General features: G+C 41.8%; 1 protein-coding gene across 1 annotated transcript in view; it reads left to right on the forward strand.

Moving 5' to 3' along the window:
- Positions 1-4,502: 4,502 nt before the first annotated feature.
- The window catches only part of EFNB2 (ephrin B2), a 52,822-nt gene continuing 37,119 nt past the window's right edge, over positions 4,503-20,205 (forward strand). The window contains exon 1 of the mRNA XM_006115561.5: positions 4,503-5,584. Within this exon, the coding sequence (XP_006115623.1) occupies positions 5,457-5,584 (128 nt within the window). The 5' untranslated portion in view covers positions 4,503-5,456. The remainder of the gene's footprint in view (positions 5,585-20,205) is intronic.

Here is a 20,205-nt window from a genome sequence, read left to right on the forward strand (position 1 = left end):
AGCCAGGAAGAGGGGACAGTGCCCAGCCCTGAGAGCTCTGCAGCTAGAGAAATCAGAATTGCTCTTCTCATAGCTTTCCAGGCCTCTATGTCTCCATGATACAGACTGCTTTTTAAATTCCTTCATGTGCTTGTGTGACAGTAGTTGAGGGCTTAATTTTCAAGGCAGTGAAGAGAAAAGAGCAGAGCCCCTTTTTAATGTCCCTGTAGTGGATAGTCAAATGACTGCCATCTCCCTGGAATGACCAATGGTTATACTAGCTCAGTGATCAGTTCTGTGTGAGTAGACATACACCCCTTTAAAAGGCTGCTGAAACTTTGCTCCCTGGTTCTTTCCCTTGCCCCCAACCAGAGACTTCAGAAAATAATTATTTATGCTTGAGTGTTTTTTTAAATTTCCTTTCCGGGCCAGTACCTGAGCTAAGAAGAGTCAGTATTAAATCAATTCAAATATAGTTCTGAAAAGCACTGGCCAAACTCTTCACTGCCAGGTTTTACAGAATGCATTTTGTCAGTGGTAGCACTTAGAAGGAAACAACATGGGGGAAGGAAGGGGGGACACACATAAGGAGCCAAAACGGCTCTCATTTATAAAACAGAGACAGAAAAAAGACAAATTCATTTAATAGTTGAGATCTATAGTCACTGTGTCAGAAAGATGGAAAATTCATCTTGTTAAATTTTGAGTGATGCCTTGGTCAGTGCTCAGCAGGTTTGGCCTTACACATACAATAAATAATCCATTTAAAACCGTTAGCATCAATTATCCATTTTTTCTGTCTTTTTTATTAAGTGGCTATTCATTGTGGCTATTTTTGGCCACAGGTAGTGACAAATGAGGGTGGGATTTTGCACTTAAAATATTAGGATTTCCCTCCTTTTAAAATGGGGGATTAGTGAATTGAGGGGAGGTGATTCGGCTTCCTCTAAATGAGAGTTTTGTTAAAGATTGCAGTGGGGATAGGATCAAAGCCAATGTTTATGTACTCACCACGATCTGGGGGGAAGCGGGAACCGAATTATTCAGAGACAAAGCTCTAGTTTCTGCTCTGTGGCTAGCCTGAGAAAAGGAAATAAAGTTTTCTAGAGCGCATATCCAATCGTTCTATTTTTGTTTGCTTCTTGCACAAGCTAAACACGAGTAGCATTTTCTCTTCCTTGTACCTTTTTTCTGCACCAGCTGATGGGGCGGATCCTCTTCTTCGCTCACACAAACCCCACACCGACAACGGGAGCAAGGTTTATGCTGGGCAATCAGGATCGGGCCCCCAAACTATACCATGATTTTCCGCGGAAGATCGAGCTTTCATCCTCAGAATTTAAACAGGGGGGAAACCTATGTTTTCGATGCAATGTGAAACCTTGGGTATATAATCCTATTCCCGGTCACAAACTTCCCGATCTTTTGATTTTTTTTTAAAAAAAAAAGCTTCGTTAAAGAAGCGATTCCTGTAGCTTTGTATAGCTCAACTTTTGTATCTTTTACAAAATATGCGATTTCTGGTTTGTACCGAGGTAAACCAGAAAAGAGAGGGCGCGATCCCAGGGAGTGTTGAACGCAACAGAAGTAAATAGGGCCAAGTAACCACTCAAGATCCGGACATTCATGGGCAACAGTCTATGGAATAGCCGGGAAAGTTTCCTGCCCCATTATAAAACACACAGCCGCTATGAGTGTGATCCCGCTTGCACTGAATTTCACTTCTGGGCAAGGCAGCCTCTCAGACTTGGAAAATTACGCCTCGCTGCTGAAAGAAAAATATCGCTATTCTCAAATAATTTGAAATCGCCGCTAGGGAAAAATAAAATGTTATCGGCAATATTTTTTTAAATAACTAATCAATCAATATATCAGTATCTCGCATATGACTTTTTGAACTTAAAAGTCTCCTATATATTGTCTCATAAAAATACTGAAAGAGAGCACCATGCGATGGTTAGTTATACAAAAAAAGGTTGTTGTTTTTTTTAAATAGGCATTGTTTTGTTTTGAAGACGAGCTAAAACAATTTAATTTGCGTAGACACGTGATTAATCTCTGGGCGCTCAAAATGTGATGTGTTGCAAGTATTTTTAGCTGCTAAAGGATATTTTCAGACAATGCAGAGCTCTTCATTTCCTCTGGATTACTTAAAACAAGGATACAGAGAGTTAGAGGTCACCGTTTACTCACAGCTTTTACAGAACACCACTCCCTAACCTTTCGCTTCAAACCAAACAACAGTAAGAACATAACAAAATAGAGAGTTTAGTCTACTTTACACTTCTCTGTTGATAGAAGCATTGATCAAACGCACTGTTTATATTGGCTCACTATGGGATACAAATCACACAATTTCTTTTTTTTAAAGTAATGATTAAACACCAACCCGCAAACTCCGACTGACGAGGGCCTGTATAATATACAAACTCTGTTAGGATCCCATCCTGGGATTCAAACCCTTTTCTAGCTAATTGCGGCGCCGAATCTGCAATTCTGACTACCCTGTAAATTAAATTTAATTAATAGTTTACTTAGGGCATATTCGATGTTTTGTGTAAAAAACAAACTGATTTCCCCTCTTCCTTGAGTTGTAGATTTCATTAGAGAATTACCATATGCAATTCACACAACCCACGAGGCATCAAAAGTTCCTTTTCCTTGTGTAGTTAAAGGTTTGAGTGTTCTGTGCCAGACACGTCTGTGAAGCCTGATTCACAAAATTAGTAAAAAGAGGAATTGGAGCCACTTTCTCCAAAAGAAATCAAATTAAAATGGCAGCTTCTTTCCTTTATAAGATCTTTTTTTCCTGTTTGAGTGCAAATAGAATGAACAATACTGATTTTTTAGAAATATTTTCTCTTGGAATAAAATTATTGAGAATGGGCTTGTTCACATCTTTTCTGTTTGTCATTTAAACGGGGGGCGATGATTATATTTCAAGTCAGGAAAAGAACAGCGGAGTTAACAGGGCTCTAACTTATTTGTGGATTTGGGAGAATAGAACTATTTGACGAAATTTGGCAATTTACCTGATTTAAAAAAAACCTGTTTATGAGTTACTTATAACAACTGTTTATGAGTTACTTACTATTATTTAGTCTTGGGATCAACATCATTCTGAATCACTCCACTCCAAACAATTCCTAACATTCGACGGATTAGGGTTTTTATTGTTGTTACATTCTGGGGGGAAATAGCTGTAGGCTTTAGGGAGAAAAGGAAAAGAGACACAGGAGTGGGATTAGACCCGTGCAGATCCGTTTTGCTTCATATTGAAGCCGGTTGAACAAATCGCCGCTAGTGGGAGCTGTGGTTCTGTGGAATCACACAAGGGCTTCTCAGACCTGCACGTTCCAATTCTCTCTCCAGGGCTGCGAGAAACTATCAGTGTGTGCAAACGCTCGCGTTTGAAGGCTTCCGCGGCCACCTACTCCGTTTTTATTTTTGTTGCCTCTTTCCTCTTTCTTTTCGATCGGATTTGCTCTTTTTGAGCCCTGTCTAAAGGGACCTATGGGGGAGTCTGACCCCAAGGAAACAGCCAGCAGTGACTCTCATTTGCCATTTCTTGCCTGGTTGCAAAAAGTTGCCCAGTGCTGTTGAGATTCACAGTATCTGGAGAGGAGTATTGACCGAACAACCCTCATCCTAACAAATGTGAAGAAAGTTCTAAACTGAGCGACAAACAGGGAAGGGCGAGGAAATTCACGCCCAAGCTGAGAGTCTCTAATTATCTGTTGCAAAGTCAGGCTCCTCAGCTCTTTGAAGTGGCTTTGCATTTCCAAATCCTGTTTATTTAGGACGGTCCGTGGCTAATTATTTTGTAACAAAATAAATGTTGAAATCTGTAATTAAGAGCCCCCGTGGGAAATGCTTAGGTGAACGTGACGGGATGGCGAGAAAAAAACCGACTGAGAATATAAAAATGGGGGAGCTGGAAGAGGAGGGAGGACAGAGCTTTCTTTCATTAACTCCATCACTAAATTACTAGATGGAGCTTCTTAGGATAAACTTGACGTGAAGTTCCATAACAGTGATTCTCATCGCGAAATGTAATTAAAGTCAGCAAGCACCGAGTCAGAAAATATAATTACTCCGAAAATACAGGTTGGATGCAGAAAGGAAAACACTCCACCTTGATCCTTTTTATCCCAGGTATAACATTGCCCGTACCTCGCAGCCATAAACAATGTTCAAGCCTTTGCGACATGATGTGTAAAAAGTTTTTTGTTGTTTCATACTATAATCGGATGGAAAGGTGGCTGGAGTCTCCTCGCCTAATAGTATTATGGCATTAAAAATAACATCGGTGGGCTTTTTAGTATTGTTCATATGATTCACAGTATGACTATTAGAGGGTTTTCAGGGGATCACCTGTCACACACCAGGCCCCACCCGAAGCCCGAATGTTGGGGGCTGAGGTGTGTAAGTGACAAACGCGGCGCCCAACCAGAGCCTCCTCTCCGCCAGCAGCCCTATGAGCGCGGGCTGGAGGGGAGGATGGGCTGAGTTTATATTGCTATGACAGCATAGGAGCGGTTACTTTCGTTCAGTGAAGACTCCAAGCGGCAGCAGCAGCAGCGCCTCGGAGCCTGAAGGAGCAGAGGAGGGAAAAGCTGCAGCTTGCCCGCCTCTATCGCTCTCTCCTTGCCTCCCTCTGTCTCACACACGCACAAGCCACCTACTCAGCAGCAGCAAGCAGCAGCAGCAGGGGGCATCCAAGCCAGGGGACTCCTGTCTGGGTCTGCCCGCTTGCCACCCGGCGCTGGGCACGCACTGCACATCGCGCCTGGGAAGAAGCAAGAAGAAGGGGAAGATTTTTGACGGCGAGAGCCCCCTCCCATTCTCGCCCCCATCTTTGCTCAGAGCGGGGCCAGAGTCCCCGCACCGGCGTGGGAATGGAACCCCGCGGAGGCGGCTTCGGGAGCAGCTGATCCTCGAAGTGGATTTATACAGCGAAGCTTCCCTTCGCCATCCTTGCCCGGGGGGCCGCCCGGATTGCACGCGGCGGGGACCAGGAGCGCAGCCAAAGACCCAGGGGGAATCCTTCTGGCCGAGGCCGGGTCCTTTCTCCCCTTTGCTCGCCCCCACCTCCAGTTCTTCTCGGTTTTTTTATTGTACGCGACCTCCGTGCATGGCGCACTGGATCCAAAGCGGAGTTGGCAATTTGAGTGGCGTCTTGCGAGCCCGCTGGGAGCCCCCGACGAGCAGGGAGGACTGAGGCGCTTGCATTGGTGGCGGCGGGGGTGTTCCTTCGGAGGGGGCTGGATTCGTATCTCGCAGGAGCATTTCCGACATGCCTGGGGCACCTCTGACTCAGTGACGCGGCTTGCAGCTCTCGCGCGTGGGGGTGTTGGGTTGTTTCTGGCCAATCTGTCTTGTTGGGGATACCGGGCGTCCAGCCGCCGAGCAGGTACGGGGAGCCGTACGGAGGAGTTGGCGAGGTTTCGGCAAGGGACTTGGAGCCGCTTTTGACCATGGCTGAGCGGCGGGGCGCCTCCTCCCTTTGGAAGTACTGCTGGGGAGCTGTGATGGTTTTATGCAGAACTGCATTGGCCAGATCGATAGTTTTAGACCCGATCTATTGGAATTCCTCCAACCCCAAGTAAGTTTGCCTCATTCTGCTTCATCCCTCCCCCGCCACCCTCTCCCCCTCCAGCGGGGGCTTATTCCCTTTCAATGGCACAGCCAGCCAGTGAGGCCGACGTGGGATGCGTGGGGCTCGGAGAAGGCGAGTGGCAGGGCTGGCACTGCGCCCCCAGGGGGCTGAGCTTCCGGCGGCTCCTGCTCGTACCCCACTGGGGGCGAGGGACTGCCGCTGTATAGGCCCGGGAGCGGGAGCTGCCAGTCTGACCCACCCTGCCGTGGCTGCCTATGCGCCAGGCTCCGACACAGTCCCTCGCCCTGCTCAGTGCGCTCGCTCCAGGTTGGAAACGCGCTGACGTCCCAGTGCACTTCAGGAGCTTGGCGCCCATTAAGTACCCTCCTTCAAGACCCGGAGGGGGGATTCGTGCACCGAGTCTGTGCCCCGTGCACAGGGGAGGGACTCACGGGAGACCTCGTTCGCCTTCTCTTTTTCTGCAGGACAAATAGGGACACAGCCCCCAACTCCTGTGCTCGGCCGCGGCCGCTCCCCGGGAGAGGCAATGCTTCCTGACTGGGAAGTCAGGGGGGCCTTTTGCCTGGGCACGGGGTGCGAGGATCCCGCCAGCATCTGAGGCAAGAGGAGATGTGGGTGGGAGACTAATAAGAGGGATCTCTACAGTGAAGTCCACGGGGAATTTTGCCCTTGACTGTAATGGGGTCAGGATTACCCCTTCAGTCTGCACACTCGATGGGAATAGGGAGGAGTCGTGGTTTCATTTGGCTTTGCACAGGTCCTAGCGCCCAATATAACTGGGCCCCTAGGGGCTACAGAAATAGTAAGACTGATTGGGATTCCGGCCAGGCTCTGTGCTCCCAAGGGAGGACACAACCGAGGACAGAGCCCCTGGCAGAGAGGGGCCAGACCCAGAGGGGCTCATTGCCGACTCTTGTTAGCGCCTCATCTCCAGCAAAGCAGGAAGTGCAGGTTGGCTGCTTCACTTCCCTAGAGCAGCACTGCTTTTTGCACTCTGAGAACTACTATTCAGCTTCTCTGTGTGGGCCAAATGCAGCCCACTGACTAAAGTGAAGTTGCACGTGCTGACAGCAGGGTTAAATTTGGCCAGTGAACTTGATAGTAGCAATGCACATGCTTATGAGTAATGTACTAAGTACTGTCCATCTACATCTACCATCAGCATTTTTTGTTAGTCTCTAAGGTGCTGCAGAACTGTTTATTGCCCACCAGATAGCATTTTCATATCTCTGCTCATTAACAAAACCAAGCATAAAGTGTATGTGTTCACAAGACTTCATTATTCAGACACATTCTTAAAACAGAGCTCTGTCCTTTGAAAGTTTTTTTTTTTTAACTTAAGTGTATTAAGATTGCTACTTTTGGAACTAGGGATGTTATTTGCATAAGACTTCCTGGTGAAGAGAAAGCTAGGCAATGATACACGCCTTTCTTGCTTTAAAATGTAGATTGTTCCCACATGATTTATTTATTACACTTTTGCAAATATATATCAGAAGTTGGTTTTGATAATCTATGAAGCCCATCAAAACTTCTGTGATAGAAAGATTTTCTTTAGCATAGTTTGAACTCCCTTCTCACAGTATTATCAGGAAGGATAGTTTGATAAGTTTAGAAAGTTTTATGCCAATACTGTATAATTTTTAATAAATAGAAACTTGCAAATGTAAAGTTCAGCACACTCACTTTGTGTATTAACTGAATTCAGGATTTCCCATTTAATCCATTTTGTGAATGTCTGTAAAAGTGCCTTAAAAGGAAAAAGACATTTTAGAAACTGTCCAAAGAAGAATGCATAGCAAAACCTAGAGTCTGACTGAAAGCACACAAGTTTGGATAAATCTAGGAGCTGAAAAAAAATTAAGCAATCACATCCTAACATCAGCATTTATCTTCCACTGCTTTTAAAAGATAATTCATTATAAATGTCTACCAACTTTTTTCAAGAATGGAAAGATTTATGAGAATGTTAAGGTCTTCTGTAAAGCTTTTACAGGAAAATTTAAAAAAGACAACATAATTTTTCATTAAATATGGAAAATGATGATCATTAACAGAAACATTTTAAATGCTGTTTTTTTCTAGTTTTACCTGACAAATGATCATATACACTGTGAGATGAAAAGCCAGTTAACAGAGCCACGGTTTAAACTAGATCTATGGATCTGCATGAATATGTTTGCTATCTTATTAAATCCTTTTTCTGACCTAGAAAAGATTAAACACCAAATCTGGGAATGACACAAACAGGACACCTTTAAAATACCATCAGCCTGCACTAACAAATTGATGGAAGGACCAGATTGCATTGCATTAGCAGGCTTGCAGTGACTGGAGAGAAATTTAGTACAAATGGCAGAGGAATCAGAGACACATCAGATGTCCACAATCCAGTGATCAGTTTGTTCCTATAGAGGTCACTCTTCCAATACAGAACACTCCTGTGCACCGGACCTTCCTTCATAGTCCATACAATTCTTCCATTCCCAGCCTGCCTTCACTTTTTTTTTTGCTTCCACTGACAGCTTACATTAGATATTTTCATTTAATTGATTTCTAAATAACCAAACTTAATCCTAGCCACAGGACAAGGTTCTGGTCCTATCCTAGCAAATAAAAATAGTTTTTATTTTGCTAATTCTAAGGTATTTGACTTCAAAAAGGTTTGAACATTACTAATGGCAGGTCTAATGATACTGTCTAATTACTTTTTCAACTTAAATTTACACTTTAAAAAAATAGGTTCTGTTCGTTGATGTAATTGAGTTTTCTTGAGTGATTCATTGACGTTTAATCACCACAGTGAAGAAGTACACTATTAAAATTAGTCTTTTTCAGTTGCTGGGCCTAGTGATTTATAGTCCACTTGGAGGCCTGTAGTTTGAGGAAGCTTACAAATGCATTAGTGATATTGCTGTTGGTGTGATTGCTCCACTTTTCAGGAGAAGGAGGATTTCTTTCTAATTCTTGTCACAATGCTTTGCCTGAAGGGTACTGAATAATTTCTCCTTAGAAAAGGTCGTTCTTTCACAGGATCTAAGCTCAACACTAGGTTGAGAAATTAGAAAATTTTCTCCTGCTGCTGCAGGGAGGATCTGAGGACTGTGCAATATTAAAGATGCTTTCTGTGTCTGTAATAAATAATTACCAGCTTTGGTGTTACAGCTAATTTATTTAGGGAAGTTGCATGTATATTTCTGTTGAAAGTTTCAGTACATAAATCTTCTGTACAGGGAGGCAATTAAATACACTGGGAATGTATTAGTTTAATATAAAGGATGGACTAATAAATGTAGGCTGAGGGGAACATAAACTAAATATGCGTTCTGTTTAGTTTTAGAGGTCATAATTTTTAGCAGGTGGTTGGGAGAGAGAGCTCATAGTAGCCATTTGAACATAAGATCAAGGCTCTCTTCCCCTGTACAGTTCTTTCTTTAGAGATCCACTTTCCGTTCCTTGGCCAAATCTTCAAATGCAATTAAAAACCCCTATGGTAAAAGGATTGAATTATCCGTTGCCTATGACATTACGTTTTGGGGGAGAATGGTTCAGTTAGATGTCATTGTAGTGACTGATTTCATGATACACTTCTCATTTGGAAGACTCTCAGACATTAAACCATGATCTTTAGAAGATAAAGACAAATGATTATGGAAACATAATTCCTGTTATTGGACACATTTCAACCAGGGAATATTTTCTCCATGTACATTGCTTCCATCTAGAGAAATGAAATACATAGATTGCATGTGTGCTTCAGTTTTATCTCACAGTGCACAACCACTGCCTTTGGACTACATCTCAGACTGTAAATTTTTTATCTTAGTCAAATGTTACAGAGATTCACTCATCAAGAACAGTATTTCTGCTGTCTGAGGCCTCTGTTCGCTGCTGTCTGCGGTAGGCCTGTTAACAAAGCCTTTTTCTTTCATAACACAATGAAGCCTCTCCTTAAAAAGCTGTATTTTTGATACTGATTGTCTTAGAAAAAACAAATGATATTTAAATAATACCTATGTTAACCTAATATATGTGGAATCTGCCACAATCGGCCCTTGAATAAATACCAATGTGTCAGCGATTGATAAAATAAACCACAATTGATGATCCTATTTAAACAGTCTATTCAAGAGCATATAAACCAGCCTGCCTCTTATTGTATCTGAAATTCTTATTTTTGTAGGTAAACAAATGCACATTCACTACTGATTGAATAGCCCCTTGAACTATGCTCTTCAGTTTGCATTTGGGTTAATCTTGTCGGTTTTAATATAGAGAGGAAAAAAGGACAAAGCACCAGGGGTGGAATTGTTAGTGCTTTCACATCCACATTCCTCACATTTTGTCAGGATGATAAACTGTAGGTAATGGACAGTCCTTGTTTCACAGGACAGCCAAGCCAACCAAAGTACAAAGAGCTTGCTAAAAGGATATCTCACATGTTTGGTCTCCTCTTTCTAGACAAGAATTTATTTGGGAATCTTGTGCCATGGGACTGCACTCTTTAACCTTAACAATTACAGCGTCAAGCTAAAGAAACAGGAGCTGAAGGTTAAAATGATTTAAACACATGCTTCTAAGTCTTACCCAAAACATAGTTGCTGATGCTTGGGCATGCTAGTGCAGAGAACTCTAAACAATGTCCTCTGTCCCATTAGATATTTCTGACACCTATGGCCAACGCCTAGCTCAGGTGAATTAGCAAGGTACTTCAAACAAGCCAAAGGCTGAATTTTGACTCAGTGATTTTTCTACAGCCCTTTGTACACAGGATCAGTTGGAGTATAATTGTTATATTATTTATAGCAATTATCTTAAAGCCTCTTATCTCTAAACCTTACTAAGGAAAAGCACTTTAGTTAGTGCTGTAATTGTCCTTAGACAGGCAGTGATTGAAAGTCAAGCTAAAATCAAAAAAGGATTTAAAAAAAAGAAAAAAATAACAATTTAAGCTTTACTTTCTCCTGCGTTTTATTATAATGAGCTGATGTTGCTTTAGTATGGCATGTAGGATATATCTCAGGGTCATAAAACTTTCCTATAATGGGAAATTGCTTTAAATCCCAAGATGCCTACAGGGAGGTGTTGGCAAATATAGGCCTTTCAGGAACTTGCTTAGCAGCCATAATCAACTTTTTTGCCATTTCATTTTAATGTATCACGCAACCTGAACTACTCAAAATTGGTTATTGCAAATGAGAAAAAAAAACTTTCTGAGAAAAATAGTGATTAAAATGTTATTCATGTGTTTCTAATCTCTGCCTTCCCTGGCTCCTGACATAAAGAAACCTGTTTTTCAGGTCATTTGTCATACATCTACATAGATTTGCTTGTGAGATCATCCTTTGTGTGATGATGTGAGATTAAAATAGGAGTGTTCAAGTGTTTAGAATGTTTTGATTAAAATGCAGGTCCATGGAACTGTACATTTCTAGCAAAGACTTAGGTCTTTGGTTGACTTTTTTTAACAAAATTTTTATTTTGGTATATGAAAAAGCAAAGGAAGGGAGGATGGCAAATGGACAATGTTAGAACAGCTTGGAAAAACTCCTGTGGCTTCATTGTCTCTTTAAAGCCAGACGATACAAAGACATACGCAATTCAGCCTTCTCCCATGATGGAAAATGTAAACCGTTGACACGGCTCCCATGTTTAACTTGTTTAATTCTCATTTTAAATTCAGTACTATACCAGCCGTGTGAACTCTGAAGATTTCTTTAGTAATCCATTTTGTAGTTCCGAATCAAAAACAAAGTGAAAAGGTCTGACACAATTTGCTTTTATTTTTAGGCAAATCAACCCTGGTCATAGTTAATAAGGGGATTACAACTCAGACTAGGTCTTTACAGATGTAATGTAAATCAAGGGCAGAGTATAAAGAAACTGATCCCTTTTGATTGAAGTATGGTAAAAAGGCATAGAGAAACTAGCAGCAGTAATCTGATTGTATGGCAATAAAACCACCATTTTCTGTCTTTCAGATAAAAATAATGTGGTAAATCCATGCAGTTCATAAGATGTAAAGGCAGATAAAGGGTGATGCCATGGCAACATATAGATTAGCTTGATGTTAGAAATGACACGTCTCTGAAAGGGGTGTTAGAAACTAAGGGCCTTGCTCCGGGCTGTAAGGTATTATGTGAGAACTGCACAAAACTTGGAGGCCAGGATTAGAAAGTATGAAAGGCCTACTTGTGGCTTGGGATGGTTAAAGCAGTAAAGAAAAGCTGCTCAGTTCTTGCTCATTGGTGGTGTATAATATGGTAAAGGTAGATTTCATTTACTGCTTTTTATTAAGATTTGGACTGATTAAAACTTCAGATCTCCGCAATTGTTAGCATGTGGAAGATTTTTCTTTTTAACTCCTGGCCTAGCAGCAGCAGCCGTTCTGTAGGATTAGCAGCACTTTGAGTTTGTTTCCTTAATCTATTTGGGCTTCAGGCAGCGACATGCTGGCAAGGAACAGAGAGCAGAGGGGATAGGTAGGACTGGGGTTATCTGAAAAGAAAACAGAGACCTTTTGATTTCAGCCATCTTTCAGACTGTGGTCTCAATCTCACACTCCATGGGAGAAGCAAAGATAAACATTCCACATTGTCCTTTTCCTAGTGAGATGATTCTTATACAATTTTTCTGTTTCCCACCCTGCAAACATATACAAGAAAAAATCCAGTTTTAATTCAAATTAGCTAATAAAGCTGCTGATAGCCAAGTTGATATGACTTAGTCCAGGTGGTATTTATTCCTGAAAGGCAATCTGAAATCCATAGTTGAATGCGATAGGCCCCCTGTAACTTAAAATCACTGGCCTAAATTCTCTTTAGGCCTAACTCCATTGACTGCAATGGAGTTAGGTCAGCAAAGAATTTGGCTCTTTGTTTTGTCATTTATTTTAAGTGTTCTGGAGCTGTAAAATAGGAAAAGATTGTGCTTGTTGCTACTACATTGGTTCTTCATTGCCTCTTGTCTTACACATCCTTGTAAATAACTTAGACTTTTGTTTCTTCATTGTGTTTATCATTATAATCATCCAAAAAAAAACAGAAAAAGGTCATAGACCAACTTATTAGGTTACTTTTTGTGCTGCAAACTACAGGTGCAGTCCAGAAAGGAGTATTTACTATTTATTGACTATTCATGTGTGTGAAAGGGGGAGTCTAGACAGAGGAAGAAACATTCTGATGCCTACTGTAACTATTGTCTCTTCTGATGAAGTGGGACTTGTGTGAGTTTAAGGAAAATGCATTTAAGTGCTGTTTGTTAACAGAGGCTAAGTCACTTTCTAGGTTTCTGCACTCGCTGTGATATAGGGAATCCTGATAAAGATGTTAATTGCATTTTCAAACATGCAGTTTTTGTCCTAGCTGAGAAGTTTAACAAATTTCTGACAGAAAAACGGAGACGAAAAGCAAAAGCATAATATATGCACGTGTGCGTGTGTGTGCTCTCTCTCTCTCACACACATACACACACTACCACCACATAGAGGGGAAGTAGATTTGTGTAATACAGTATATGGAATCTGAACCACTCAAAATATTTCTTCTATTCCAGTTTAAGCTTCAGAAATCTATATCAAAAGATTGATTTCATTTGCTGAATTCTACAGAGTACGGGGCACCCTCCTCTAATTTACAGGCTGGTCACATCCAAACACCTTGCATTCTGCATTTGACAATGATTGCTAATGGGCCATTCAACTAAAGTATTTGCTTGTTAACAGGGAACAGAGCATGATAAATGTCCAGCAAGCTTGCGGCCTCCTTCAGCTTTTCAAATGCAGACTGGTGCATATTTATGGCAGGCAAATGACAAAAGAGGAAGCTGAATTACTCTGGCCTTATGCTTTCTGTTAGAACAAGGGTTAAAGTGATTAAAGAAATAATGCAAAAACCGATGTCCTTTGTTTGCTAACCATTATCCAACATTTAGCTTTCGAACCTACCTGTCATGTCACATTTCAGAAACATAGTAGATAATGCTATGTACATTTGGTGAGACATAAGAAAGAGTGGGTGATCATTTATGTAGTTTCCCATCCAGTGAATGTCAGGTATGCCTATTTATGTCCAACGAGTAGTCCAGTGGCACCTTAGAGACTAACAAAATACATATATAGATATATAGATATATATATCTCGCCCCATTCACTGGCGGTACGCGCATGTGCAATGCAGGTCTTGCGCATGCGCAGTGCGGGGCTGGCGAGTAGATTTTGCCGCCGTTTGTCAAACCCTGATAATGTGTGTGTGTTAGTCTCTCAGGTGCCACATGACTACTCGTTTTAAAGTTACAGACTAACAAGGCTATCCCTCTGAGCCTATTTATGTTGTTCTCATTGAGAATAATCAACAGGCCCCAATCCCTGAAATAAACTTCACATGTATACATTAAAGAGTTCTTACAAACATCTACAAATAGTTTTTCAAACAGAGCTTTGCAGATGGTGATTGTATTCTCTGATTCCAGTAGAAAATAAATAGTAGGAGAAACTCATAAGAAAAAAAACAAGCCCCATTGCCCTCCGCCCAATTCTCTAAACAAAGCATGAAAACAAATTGGCAGCATCAGAGCATAATTTGATTTGCTGTCTCCATTCTCCAAAAACTTAATAGGTAGATTTTCAAAATAGAGAATATAAGGTATGCATACAAACTCTGTCAATGGATAAAGGATCCCAGCACCATTTAGAATATGTAGAACTGTATTCCAGTACCACAGCCCCTGTCTCTTAATTCTGTCTCTGGAACAGCCTGCTCCATCTCCCACCAAAGGCAATGGCAAAATCACTATTGATTCCAGACATGCAGGATTAGGCCCCGAAACACTTACCCATATTCAACATCTTTAACTAAATCAATGACTGCAAGACTTGATGAGAGAGTCTTGGGCCAAAATTCTCAAAAGTAGGCAATTAAAGTTAGGCTTTTTATATGTATATTTAGGTGCCTAAATACGTGATCTGATTTTCAAATTTAGGCATTCATTTATGAAAAATCTTGCCCATTTTATTACTTCATTCTCAAGAAGACAGACATGTTTAAGGTCCACCAGTCTAGCTCCCAGTAAAGTAAAGTGGAAAGACTCCTGCTTTCTTCAGTAGGAGTTAAGGGAGCAACCTTCTGCTTTATAGCACCTTCTTTTGTATTTTAGGATTTCAGAGTTGTTTTCTTTCTATTTATCTGAATCATTGTCCAGGTTCTTATTTCCTGGCAGTGTTGAAAGTACATAGTTTTATTTGGTGTAAGACAACATTTAACTTTCCCCACCTAACAGTTGCGTTTTTCATAGGCCTCTGCATTGATATTGTGATTATATGCATTTTGAATATAAGTGAGAAGTGCAGGACTTCTGTCTTTCTTTTTTTTGGCAACCCTGAGGAGCCAACACCCAATGTTTCATTGCAGTATCAGCATGATAATTATATTGCAGCTGATTTAAACTTTGATGTAATAGTCTAGGCTTTTTTTCTGGTTTTAAACACAGCCTCCCAGCCAAGAATGATTTACAAAGAGTGATAGGAGATTGCATTGCTAGGCAAATCATTCCTGCGTGTGACATATACATATTTATGTAGAACATTTAAAATCTATAGACATTTTGAAATGGCGTATGTCTAAAAAAATAAATTAACATTTCCAATTTTTTGTTCATGGGACTAGACCTTTACACTTATGAAATAATAACCAAAATATACATTTGCAAAATAAAGTGATGGCCTGTGTGCTGTGCAGGAGGTTAGGCTCATAATACCCTCTTTTAAGCTTAAATGCTATTGACTATATGAATTGTTTCTTAATGTTTTATTATCTCTTTGTCATGAGATTTCTGTTTAATATATTATTACCCTTTGCAAAGATCAGTAGGGAAAAGATTGGCAATGGATAGTGACTGGGTTAAGGGTAAGCATGTGTTAAAGGTAATGAGAAAGTATGCAATTTTTAATAAAAAAATAAAGTCAAGTCACAGTTGAAAGTCATCTTAGTTTGGATTTGGGAACTTGGCCAGATTTCAGCCTGTCAGAACTGAGAAGACTTAAATCAAATGAAGGCCTATTTCTATAGCAGACTGGAATCCTGGTTTCTTGCCTTTGGTTCATTTAGTAAAACCCTCTTGGCTTTTGATGTTCTGCACCGTTGAAGCAGGTTGCTTGGAACCTATGCAGTTAGTACTGGTGAATCCATACCTAGCTCGAGTGGTGTGTCATTTGCATTTCCCTTTTCACTAGTGCTTGCCATCTGTTACTGCCTGAACACCAGTTGGTTTCTACACCACACTGGATAAAGTGCAAATTTGGAGTTAGGAACATCTTGATTCCTTTTGGGGCTTGACAGTCCCATTGCATTCACAGTCCACACTTCAGTTGCTTTCTTTATGTTTAATTAATTTCAGTTTAGTTCAGGAGTAGCTTGCTCTAATCACTGTGTAATGTTTAACCTTCGGGGTTTTTTCAATGTAATTCCAGACTCTGTAGGTGAGCTGAGCAGGGAAAATCATGTTGGCAGCCAAGCTAGGCATGTTTTTAAAGACATGCATTTTGAGGAGAATTTGTATCTCTGAACTTACAGAAATCAGTCTGATTCCAGAGATTTTTTTTAATGAAAGATAAGAGCCAAATCCCATACAATTTATTCACATGCACTATCCATTGAGTTCAGTGGATCTCTACAAGGGTAGGCAGGCAGGTTTTGTCCCTAAGTATGTGTACTCGTAAAGACTCTGATTCAGAAAAGCATCCCTCTTCACAGAGTGCTTAAGCACATGCTTAACTACTTTGCTAAAGAAGAAGGGAGTTAAGCATGTGTTTATTTGCCTTCCTGAATTCAAACTAGAGCAAGAAGGCTTTTGAGCGTGAAAAATATAAATTTCTCCTTTAACTTTGTAAAATCCTTTACATTGTAGATGGGCTTGCATCAAACTCCAGGCTTTTCCTGCATTCCTGGCCTTCCGCCATGGCGGGGCTGGTGAGGGTCCCACTGCACTCCCCCTTCAAATGTTCCTCCATGTTCCTTTAGGGGCCACACCCCACTGTTTGGGAACCATTGACCAACTACATCAAGTACTTGCTGCCAAAAGGTATGAACCTTTGCATGTTACTCACTGCTCTTAGTATAGGTTGGACCTCCCTGGTCCGGCACTGTTGGGATCTGACCGGTCCCAAATGAGAGAATTTAGTGGACCAAGGGAGCCACTGGCCCCTAAGCTCATCACCTTCTGCCTCCTCCTCCCCAGTCAGACCAAGCTTCTTGCCCAGGTGCTGCTGGCTTCCGAGGCAGCACAGGTTCCGGCTCCTGCCACAGGGCTCTGGCCCTGTACATCTGGGGACAGCCGCCAAGGGTGGAATTTCAGGAAAATGGGGGGCAGAAGCTGTGTGCTCCGGGAAGCAGCTAGCTTTTTATCCTGTTCCCCAGACACTAAGGGCATGAGGGGAAAGCTCTCTTTACCAACCCACAGAATGCAATTACTTTCCCCTCACCCCCTGATAGTCCGGGAAACAGGATGAAAAGCAAGCCACTTCCCAGAGTGCATGGCTGCTGCCCTCCCGAAATTCTGGCCCCGGCTGCCAGCTCCAGGAGACAACCATGGGGCTCCGGCCCCGGCTGTGCGCTCCAGGGGGTTGCTGCTCACTCTGCTGTGGGGCTCAACTCCAGCCCCGTGCTCCCATGGGCTGCTGGGGTGCCCTGGCCCTATGCTTCTGGGGGGGGGGGTGCTGGGAGACTCCGGCCCTGTGCTGCCACTGGGCTCCAACCTCAACCCTGAGCTCTCAGGGACCTCAGAACACCAGCCCTGGTCTCACACTGTCCCCAGACAGATTGCCAAACTTTTTACCCTGGCCTGAGCTGGCCCTACTGCCCTTAGGCTCCCAGGCTCTCTGGTTCAGGGGTATCCGTGGTCCTATGACAATGGATACTGCAGGATCAGAGAATGCAGGTTTTCGGAGGTACAACCTGTACTAAAGCCAGTGCTTACACTGACTGTTGACCACCAGTGCTGAATCTGGGCTATTCCAGACCACAGTCAAGATCTTGGAGACAGAATCCAGGCTGGGATTTTTGATCACAGCTTGAACCTAGCTCTATAATGGGCTAAGTCTGAAAACTGAATTGGAATTTTGGGAAGAGTTTTGATTTACCTCTAGATTTCATATCCCCAAGTATAGGATAATTGAATTTGGGATTTACACAGAAATGTAGATCTTGAGCTTGTATGTCAAGTTTTGCTTTGGGACCTTCTCTAAGTAAAACTTCTTCCTTGTAATATTCCTGGGGTTTTTTGTTTTGTTTTGTTTAGTTAGTTTAGTTTGTTTTGTATGTGAAAGGAAGAGCATGTAACATGAAACAAGAAAGTGAAATACAATTTGTGGATTTTTTTCTGAAAGTAATTGCATATAAATTCTAGTTTGAAGGGGTATGTCTACACTACCCCGCTAGTTCGAACTAGCGGGGTAATGTATGCATACCGCACTTGCTAATGAAGCCCGGGATTTGAATTTCCCGGGCTTCATTAGCATAAGCGGGGAGCCGCCATTTTTAAATCCCCGCTGCTTCGAACCCCGTGTAGCGCGGCTACACGGGGCTCGAACCAGGTAGGTCGGACTAGGGTGCCTATTCCGAACTACCGGTACACCTCGTTTCACGAGGAGTACCGGTAGTTCGGAATAGGACCCTAGTCCGAACTACCTAGTTCGAGCCCCGTGTAGCCGCGCTACACGGGGTTCGAAGCAGCGGGGATTTAAAAATGGCGGTTCCCCGCTTATGCTAATGAAGCCCGGGAAATTCAAATCCCGGGCTTCATTAGCAAGTGCGGTATGCATACATTACCCCGCTAGTTCGAACTAGCGGGGTAGTGTAGACATACCCTAGCATGCCAGTGTATTATTAGAGAGGTGTTTGTTCATTCTCTTATAAGATTAAAAAACGGTGGAATGTCATATCCCCGACTGAAACGGCATGAAATAGGAACTTGTTCCAACTCTACAGTTTCCTTATGCAGATACATAGTTTATTTTAGAACAACTAAGAACCAGATGAAATTATTAACTGAATGTATTTAATAAGAGATAGTGATTAGTGGTAGTCTACCTAGTCACCAAATAGCAAGGCAATCCCCACCCTTTTTTATAGACTCCCCCCCCCCCCCCCCCCCGGAGCGCTGCTTGGACAAGACTGTACAGGTGCAAACAAATTATACTTAAGAGAAAGGAAACTGAAAACTTTATTTCACCTCTTTACATTGTAGCTGACACCAGATTTGGATCTGTAATAGAAATAGACCATAGCATAGCAACAGAAAATCTGTTTTTATTGTCTCTCTACCAGCCTTGGTTTGTAATTTACAATATCTTTTAAAAAGCCAGTTCTTTGGCAGATGCAGCTTTTTTGTCAGAAATATACATGGTTTGGTTTGATATTCTTTTCCAACTACACTAGAACTCTGCATTTTTTCAAGGAAATGCTGTGCTTCTCATTTTCAGCTCAGAGCATTCTTGAACACTTTGAATGGAGCAGATGGTTTGTGTTGCACTGATTTCATGGCCCAGATTTTAACCAAATAAATAAATAAATAAATAAATAACTTGATTATCTTTACTGGGAGAGCAAAGGCTAGTTTAATGTTTCCAGCATCATATTTTAGTCAACATCAGACTCTTCCTGTATTTTGTGACTAGCAAATGGGGAAAAACCACCAGCATTAATCTCAAAGGGAGTCAGTTTTCATTACAGTATAGGTTCAGTTGTGCAGTGCTGTAGGCAGTGAAATGTAATATTATTGTGACTTGTATAGTAATTGTAGAATGACAGAGGGAAATGGATTAAGTTTAAATATAAGTGTACACAACAGCACATGGACTTTGTCAAATGAAAGACAATGTTATTGGGGCAGGGAAAGCCCCCTATGGCTCTGCCATCATGAATTACTATTTTGTAAATAATTAGCCACTAGACTATAGATTTATTACCTTTTGTACTATACGAATGCACAGACATAGACATACACACAAGAATGCTGTGACTACTGTAGCTGCCGCGCAGAGTTGTAGAACAGGTTTGTGGCCGTTGGGCTTGCAGAGCATTTGACTATCTTCAGGCTTCTTGTCTTTAGCGTTCAAGAAAATATTTTGCTTGCCAGTCTGAGAAGTTCTGGTTTGAAACACACACCCATCCTTTTGGTACAGGGATTGCTAACACCTTAATGGCTCCCCAAACTGGATGACGCTTTGTCACTCTTTTCTTTCCCATGAATAAGCCAGGTTCAAGTTGCATATGATCTTTGCTTTAGAAAAGTGTGAAAGAAGGGCCACCTGCGATAACAAACAATCACCCCAAGCACACACATTCAAGCAGATTAAAGTAGAAAATGTCCATTCAAGCTTCCAATTACTGATCTGTTCCTGGCAGAGTGAAGGCCGAGAAGGATCAACACCTCACTTGTTTACATTTTAGGTAATTGCAAGATACTCTAAAAGTAGTATGTGATAATGTAATCCTGTGTAAACCTAGTGCCCTATTGTTGTACCCCATTATAATACAGGGTTTCACGTTATTTTGTTCACTCAGAAACCTGTTCTAATGTTAAAGTGCAAAAGGGGGCAGTAAAGTGCTATC

The sequence above is a fragment of the Pelodiscus sinensis genome, chromosome 1, assembly GCF_052426305.1.
Source record: "Pelodiscus sinensis isolate ZL-2025 chromosome 1, ASM5242630v1, whole genome shotgun sequence".
NCBI classification, from domain to species: Eukaryota; Metazoa; Chordata; order Testudines; family Trionychidae; genus Pelodiscus; species Pelodiscus sinensis.